Genomic DNA, 8725 nt, shown 5'->3' with positions numbered 1-8725 from the left:
GCTGGTCCCTATCCCACAGATTTTAATGAAACAAATATCCACTTCTCCTCCTTACAAAAAGGAAAGAAGTACCATACTTTCCTCCCCTAGATTTTGGAAACTACTCTGGGAAGATTTTTTTAAATGTAAGGCTTTTAATGGCAAAAAAATACCCTTCCATTTCCTTCCCTTTCCCTCACATCCTCATCAAATTACAAATTCCATGTCCCTTTCCAGTCAGGACTGCTTCATGCTGACCAGCCACTGAATCTCAAAGAGAGTTCCTAGGACTTGGCAGCTTTTAGTCAGACTGTGCAGGGCCAGGATAGAAATTACATAGGAAGAGCCAGATACTTTTAACTGAAGCATCAGCAAAGCCTGCTTGTTCTGCACAGGAATCAGCCACAGACAGAACTGTTTGTTTGTCCATGGAACCAGAGCTGTATCATTATGGACAAGTGTCCATTGTAATGCACTGATCCTGTCAAGGGCTTGGATTCTTGTGGTTTTGGTCTCATGTATGTAGTGACACTTTCATCAGTCACAAAACAAACCTGCTTTTCAAATTTGCCAAGCCAAATACCAGGACAGAAACAGGACAAAGGAAAAAACCCTACCTGCTAACATCTCCTGGATGAGGAAATCCTTCCAAAGTGGCAGACCCTTGCTTGTAAAATGCATGTGGATTTCAGCTTCTATTTTAGTGATTTAAGGCACAGTCAGAACTGCTGGTTATTTCTTTTTGATTCTCTATGAGTTCTTACTTCGAGGCCTATACTTACCACTTGAGATGTCCTTGTACCTGCTCAGAATCTGCAAATGTAAATAGTATGAATGAATGATGCTCAGCACCACACACACAACCTGTGGCAGGGTCCATTTCAAATCCATCTTTAGTGTACATGTGTGCTCTGGATTATTTTTTTTCCTTTGCCAAATAAACTTTGCCTTTAAATACTGCTGTTGCCTCTTGCACTGAATCAGCCAGAAGGGTGCATCCATTAAAAGAAGAAACAAGTGTTTCTCTGGTCCCTTTCTGAGGCAACATTACTTACACAATCCTCTATCCCTGCAAGTTCAGCCATGCAGACTGTTCCCTACAAGAAGTTCTAAGACTCTTATTCAGAACCTAGCTGATTCACTCTCAAGGCTTCTGGTCAAGATCCTGTTGTTGGTGTAGCTCACTGTGACAGATCTTCATCTCATTAAGACTCTTCTAGACCACACCTCTCCATAGCTACACTCCCTGTTTAAGTCAGCCATCCTAGACTCAAAAGAAAAAAAGGCTTACTCTGAAACAGATGCAACAAACTTGTCCAAAGCAATTCCAATAACATGTGTCCTTGATCACCTACTTTTGGTTACCTTCTTTTTAAAAACATTATAGATGTTCTGCACATTTGGCCGCTAAATTGTTGTGCATCTGGCAAAAGGGTTTTTATTTTATTTTTCCCTTTCAACTTTTCAGCCACCCAGTACAGGATTTCACACTTGCTGGCTAGAAAGTAAGGAAAAAAACTTACTCTTGACTTCATTTCTCTCATAATGCACCATTTTCTACTGAACACAAAAGGTAAATTTGCTCTCAGTGGGCAGAAAAATGCATTTAAGTGTGCTTTTCTTTTTTTAATGGAATATAAGGAATGGAATTTACAAAATAAGTTGAGAGCATTTTTGTCTTTATGCCTGTATTAGGCCACAGGTTTGTCTCATGAAGAAAGACTTCACCTATGCACTGTATGGATTTAGAAATGACAATTCAACAGTCTTTTCAATGAAGCACAATAATCTACCGTGTTCAACAGTGGGACCTCCAGTGATTTCACTGGGAAAATCTAATTTAAACAAACATGAAAGAAAAATGATTAAATAATCCAACAATGTCACTCTGAAACATGAAGTATCTAAAATCCAGTGCATTAGTGCTCTTACCGAGACAGACCTCTCCCTCCCTGATTTAAGAGAGGCATATTAGAGCAGCAGGTAAGCCCGCACTGGAAATGGCTTCTTGAGGATGGAGCACTCCTCCAGTGCTTCCATGGCATCAACCCTGAAGGAGGACAATACTCCCCATTAGCAGACAAGTTTGCTGCAGGGGCTGTGAATGCCATGACAATAATGTGTCACCATGGAGTCACCAGGCAGTACAACAGTGACCTCCCACACGGCAGCTGGACAGAGGCAAATGCTCAGCACCTGCAAAATCACCACACAATCATGGAATAGTCTGGGATAGAAAAGAACCTTTAAGACCTGGTCCAACTCCCTGCAATGAGCAGGGACGTTTTCACCTAGGTAAGAGGTGGCTGCTGAGAGCTCTTCCAGCCTGATCCTGAATGTTGCCAGTGATGGGGCATCTTCCACCTCTGGGCTACCTGTTCCAGTGGTTCACCACACCCATTGTAAAAAACTTCTTCCTTATATTTTGTCTAAATCTACCCTCCTTTAATTTAAAGCCATTACTCTCTGTCCTATTGCAAGAGGCCCTGAAAAAATGGTTTGTCCCGAACTTTCTTATAAACCTATGAAGTTCTGCTACATAGCCCTGTCTACACAGCTTGCAGTGGTTCTGGCTGACTTAGCCGTGTATCAGCTCTCTACGGTAATACAGCAACCCTCCAGGCCTCCACACAAGCACATTTCATTGTCCAGGCCACACCAGACCAAATCAGGGTCATTTTACCAAGGAGACAGAGAGCATAATTAAAATGATTTAATTTTTATGTGAAAAGTATTGTCACTAATGCAAACATGATCCAAGTAAGAAGCCATTCCAGATCAGAAATTCACAGCTGCCATGACACAAACCAGTGGCTTAGCAGTTGTATTCAACTCCTAAATGCTACAGGTTTGATTCTGACCCTGTCCTTACTGTTTGCAGCTGAGTCAACACCACGATCTGTGCACTGTGACTGACCCCTGCACTCCAAACAATGTTTACTTTAGGTTCTAGCATGGTGACCATTGTCACCTCTTGTCTAAGTATCTCACCAGGAAAGCACTTTTATCCTCCACCACAAACAGGGAACAGCATTCCCCACTTCACAAAGGAAAGCAGAAACCTACTGACATTGAGGAAACCTGCTGATTAGCAGGAGCCATGTGAGGTCCCTCCTGACTGAGCACCCTGAACACTGGGTAGCCTGCTCTGCTTTGGCTGCACAACAGCACAGACAAAAATGTGCTGAAGAAGAAATACAGATCAGAAAGTCTCAATTTATGGAGTTTTCCTGGTAACCCACTGAGCAACTAATAATTTAGGTAACACTGCCAACAGTATGCTCAAAGTGTTTTTATCCAAAGAATCCATAACCTAAACTACACCTCCTGTGGCTTGACAGTTTTTATAAAGCTCCCATATAATGTTGTCCTCTGAAGCCAAGGTTTTGAGATCTTCACTTTTTCTTTTGCCAGAAAAAAAAAGTTTCAAAACAACATTGTTAAAGACATCTAAAAAGGAATACAACTGACAATTTCAAGACCTGACTTTGGTGAAAACTGCCATTCCTGTTGATAAAATGCTTTCCCAATGTAATGACCACACCAAAGGATCAAAGGGCCCTGATCAATGGCATTGCTGAAAGCATTAAAAAAGGTGATTTCTGCCATCATTCAACTGACACTATCTGTAAGAGACTCAGCTTTCCAAGATCCTGAGATGTGTTCTTCTTCCAAAGAGGATATGGGAGGGAATTTTACTTGCCCCATGAGCCATGTGAACTGAAGATGAGACACTTTATGTTTCACATACCTACTGAAGAGGACATTACAGAGCTCCTTTTCTTCAACGACTGTCATCCATTACTGTCCCAGTCTGGTCTGGAGTCGAAGAGCAGCATGCAGGTTTATGGATAAGCCATGTCAGAATACTTACAACAGACCTGTTTTGTCATGTGTATTTTGGACAGAAAAAACCACTGTAAAGATTAATGTAAGTATGATTTTTTTCTAACATGTGTCATACAGGACATTGGAAACATTTAATAAGATATAATAACTCACTTTGGGAGTAACCCAGCCTCTCAAATAGTACTGAATTATTATTTTGTAACGTACCAGAAACACTTCTTTAGTCTCTTATTACTAAAATACATACACTGAACTAGGAAAAACATGTACCACAAGATGGGCTTTTATCCCCCTCAGTGCTTAACTGAAAAACTAAGTTGAACATTTGTCCATTAATAATTTAACGTATGTCAGCCAAACATATCTTTATCTTTATTTCAATTAAATTAAAAACAATCTGCAAGTATATTTATGCAACATTCACTATATACACACGATTTATGCAACTGCAAGGCAATCCTATGTATGCTGATTAATCTATTGTTAGTAAAACATGACAATAGCTATGGAAGTTGACAAGTGACTGTTTTCATGGCATGACTGAAAAAGAATAGCTACTAGCCATGAAATGGATTATCAGTAAACCTTAAAAAGAACATGACATAACCTAGCAGAGATTAACAGTCTTCTAAATGTAGTATATTTGCTTCAGATGATAGTGCTGCTTTAAAAAAAAAAATTCGCTGTCACCTTAATGATGTAAGACTTTCATCAGCTCTATCTAAAGAAAGCAATAATTAGACATTACGCTTCCTGGCAAAAATTTATTTTTGAACTGGCACCACAGTATTTCAGAAAATAATAATAAAGTACCTCTTTGGTGAAGCCTAGGTACCCCCCTACTACTCATTGTAACAACTTGTAAACAGGACCGCAATACAGTGCTTTGCCTTAATTCTAGCTTGGTTAGGTACCACAGATCTTCCTCACAGTCCTTCTCATAATTTTAGGAAGGTATTTTAAAGCAGGGAGTAAGTAAAGCAAAGGAAAATTAAGAAGGATATAAAGTTCCCTGTTTGAGATTTAAAAAAAGTGCATAATGTTTTCATTCCGAAAACTGTGCCACTGTATGGAACTGATGGATACAAGACTGTTTTTCCTTCCTGTACTGGACATTATTGATCATTACACAAACACAGTCTCTGCTCATTGGCCAAAGAAGTCTCTCCAGACTGTTTTCTGGTACAATCAGCTGTCCAATTACTTTAGAACAAAGTCCTGCATACTAAAACAAGAATAGCAAGTTAACCGGGTTTTCCACTAGAAAGTCTGTTTTTGCAATTCCATTTCTGTACACTACATTTCCAACGCATTGGAGAGTTCTTAGTGTTTGGCATACACATCCCAACTCCTTGACACCACCAGGTTCAGTGCATCCATTGCCAGCAACAGACATAGCACCAGGAAAATGCGACTCCCAGCGCGAGGGACAGTTCAGGAGGAGGGGGCGTTCTCCAGCAAGGGCGGCCCATCCCGATGCATCGATGGGTGCGTGTGCTCCCTTTTGTAAGTTTTTGGAGGAAGCTTTGGGATATGTTGAGAAGTGCTTTGTCGTGGAGGAATGGGTGGTCCAGCAACAGAAGGGAGGTCCACATCCTGCGGTATCAAAGGCGGCGATGGCAGATGCCTCCGTGCTACATGTGGAGAAGGTGTCTGGGGGGGAGGGGGCGTGAAGGGAGAGGGGCTGTTTGGGAAAAAGGTGTTACCAAGTTCGCTTTTTCTCCCCAGGGGTGGAGGCTGGAGGTGTAGTGGTGAGCTAGAGAAAACATCTGGAGTTCGCACAGGTTCCCGTGGCGGTAACTCGGGGGGGTTTGCAGTGGTAACACAGGAGTCAGAGATGCAGGTCCGATCAGGCACCGAGTACCTTGGAGAATACACTTTAGAGGTTGGTTGCCTAGGAGGGATTGCTGGTGGGTTGTCCAGGTGTGCAGAAGTAATCTGAGGTACACAAATGCTTCAGTCAGTAAAATTCCAGAGTGGCAGCAAAGCACAGGACCCTGCTGTGAAACACAAGCCCCCTCCTGCACTGCAGATTGCTCCTAGCAGGGCTGCAGCAACACATGAGTGAACAGCCAAAGATGGAAGGAATGATGATGCACAGAGAGAGACAGGGGCAAGACAAAGAATGGTCAAAGGAACAATTTCCATGCTAGTTCCAGGTCTGCTTGCTGGGGAGGTTTGGATATTTTCCACCACCTCCCCAGTAAAAAGTACTTGGAATGGGTTAACATGCCAGGAATTTCTTCAAGAAAACTAGAAAATGGGAGAGGCCAATGATGCTGAACAGGGAAAAAAAAACTATGCTCAGAAGATGGAGTTAAGTACTAGCATGATGACCATGAAGTGAACAGCTCCCAAGGTGCAGACTATAGTGACAGGATAACTGATCTCCAACACTGTATCACATACACAATGTTTTCAAATACATTTTGGTAGAATTTCATGTACGTTTTGGTGATGTGTCAGGTTCTGCTGACTGGCAAAACTGCTGCCTGTAGTCTGAAAATAACTGCTGAAAAGCCACTTATAAGCTCTCTTCAAGGACATATCTACTCTGAAGTAATTTTGAGTGGGATTTTCAAATCTGAAGTCACAAACAAGCTTCCACTGAAATCAGGTGAAATTTGACAGTGTCTGCAACAAAGGTTGGATCAGATCCCAGTTGCCAAACAAATGCAAAAGGAAAATGTAGCAATGGTTTAAGAAGGCAAGCAGACAAGATGGGTAAGCAAGCACTTGAGCACTAAAGGATCAAGTATTTTGGTGAAACTTTCCAGAGGACTGAGTTGCGTATAGCACTTTCCATCATTAATGTTCATCAGTTCTTACACTTATTCATATTTCCTAAAATGATTCTCTGGAACAACTAATCCCAGATGGAAACACCTGCCTGAAGCCTCAAGTTCTCACTGGCAATGCAAGAGCTTGAGCATAGCACATTAGTAGATAAAACATTTCTAACCCTAAATTTAGGTCCCATCTATTTTCATTTGTTTGAGATCAAGACATAGTGAGGTAGAGCTGTGAAGGCCTGAAATACATGGCTGCTTACTCTTTCACATACAGTTCTTCAAAAAATAAATGTAATGTCGTTGAGAGTTACTTTTCTATCATACCCTGCCCCTCTTCTCCCCGAAAAACAAATGACCTTTTTTCTGCTTGCTTACTTACTTTTGATGGGGAGGATTCAGCTGGGGCAGATTCTGGTCTTCTTCGTGGAGGAACAGGAGGAGGGACAGGAGCATCATCTGAAGTTTTGGCGAAATTTATGGATGATACAGAAGCAGATCCTAAGGGACATGAAAAACCCCGTTGATAATGCTGAACTTTTGGCTCAATATTGCTGGCAACAGAGGTGCCATAAATAATAAAGCAATTGCTCATAAAAAGCATCATGAATCAAGGAAGTGGCAAATAAAGACAATGAAACAAGCCTCTAACTTGCAGCTGCCCGAGAAACTGCTTTTCTGAACTGCAAAGATCTCTGTGGCCATCAGCTCCTGAACTTTAAGTAATCCTTGAGACCAAAACCACACCACAAACTTCTTCTTATGTCACAACTGCACTAAAATAATATCCTGAACCTGCAGTCAATGGACCCAACAACAAAGAAATCCTTTCTCCAGAGGCTTTCCAAAGACTGAGCTTGGACACTCAGCAATGGCACATCTCTGCTAAGGAACTTTTGCCTTTAGGAAGTCATTTCACCTCCTTGTGGCCATCAGCCGAACACAGGAGTAATCTCTGAAAACCCTTGTATGTGAAAGGAGCCTATCTCCATTATTAAATACTGAGGGCACACCATAAAATATGAGCTTCCTTGTATGTCGGGAAAGACAGAAGAAAAACAGGTGTGGATAGGTCCTGAGGGATTTAAAGCAAGCAAATACTGATTTTAAGTTCTGCAGGAAAACCAACCATGTACACTAAAATCAGTTCTGAATTGCAGGCAGCAGAATAAGGCACCTATAAACAATTCATTTTGTATTCTCAATGTTCACCACCAGATACTCACCAAATACATTCACACAAATACATATGGCAGCAAATCCCACAAGTTTGTTTGGGACATACATGGGCCCTAGAGATTACCTCTGCCTTCAGTTTTGACAGGTCCTCCAAAGACTTGTACATTCCCTATGTAACACATCTAATTCTATTCAGTTTCTCCTTTACAACAAAAACTTTTTAAAGAAAAAGTGAGTAAGAAATATTGAAAGTTTTTGATGCTGCAAGGAGACAAAATCAAGGATTTTTACAGTCACTTGAGAAGGCTAAACCTGATTTCCCCTGCCTAACACCACAAAACGTGAGTGGCACGTGCTGTCTGTGAGCACCTACGTGTATGAAAAGGACTGGAGGGGTCCGAGTCGAAGACGCTGCAGGCGTCCGTGGTGCTGGAAGTGGCAGAGGCAGGGGGTGGGGTCAGCGGGGTCCGCGGCGAGTTTGGGGCCGACGCCGTGGCTTCCGTCTCGCTCTCGGGGATGCGGCTGTAGCTGATTTTCCTTGGCTCCTGCTGCAGGGGTGTGGGATGTCTCATGGTACCTGGCCTTGGATTAGAGGGACGAACACCTGGGGACTTGAGAGGGTAGCTGTACTTCTTGGGCTGCAATGACACAAAACATCAACCAAAATCAAAAGGCCGTGGGATCACTTAAACGTAGTTTTGTAGTTATGAAGTCAGAGATCTGAAATTACTTCTGTCATCTATGCAAGACAAATGTAAGCACTTTCTGAAAAATAAATACAAAAATTGAATACTAACAAATCTTGGAGGAGGCTTGACATTTCGTGGCTCTATCTCCAGTGACTTGTTGAAGAGATAATCTGTAAATTCTGTCTCCACGCTGTTTCCCATTGGATTCAGGTTTTCAAAAAATCTCTGCAATACAAGAAG

At 41.9% G+C, this 8725-nt stretch overlaps 1 protein-coding gene across 3 annotated transcripts in view; it reads right to left on the bottom strand.

Annotated features, from left to right (window-relative positions):
• Positions 1-4178: 4178 nt before the first annotated feature.
• Positions 4179-8725, bottom strand: part of SOS1 (SOS Ras/Rac guanine nucleotide exchange factor 1) — a 43592-nt gene continuing 39045 nt past the window's right edge. For all 3 annotated transcript variants that reach the window (XM_059840884.1, XM_059840885.1, XM_059840886.1), the window contains 4 exons: positions 8594-8710; positions 8170-8434; positions 7000-7118; positions 4179-5766 (listed from right to left, as the gene is read on the bottom strand). In XM_059840884.1, the coding sequence (XP_059696867.1) occupies positions 5263-5766; positions 7000-7118; positions 8170-8434; positions 8594-8710 (1005 nt within the window). In that variant the 3' untranslated portion in view covers positions 4179-5262. The remainder of the gene's footprint in view (positions 5767-6999; positions 7119-8169; positions 8435-8593; positions 8711-8725) is intronic.

The sequence above is a fragment of the Haemorhous mexicanus genome, chromosome 3, assembly GCF_027477595.1.
Source record: "Haemorhous mexicanus isolate bHaeMex1 chromosome 3, bHaeMex1.pri, whole genome shotgun sequence".
NCBI lineage: Eukaryota > Metazoa > Chordata > Aves > Passeriformes > Fringillidae > Haemorhous > Haemorhous mexicanus.
The sequence above is the reverse complement of the archived record's forward strand: the minus strand, read 5'-3'. Positions and strand labels throughout refer to the sequence as shown.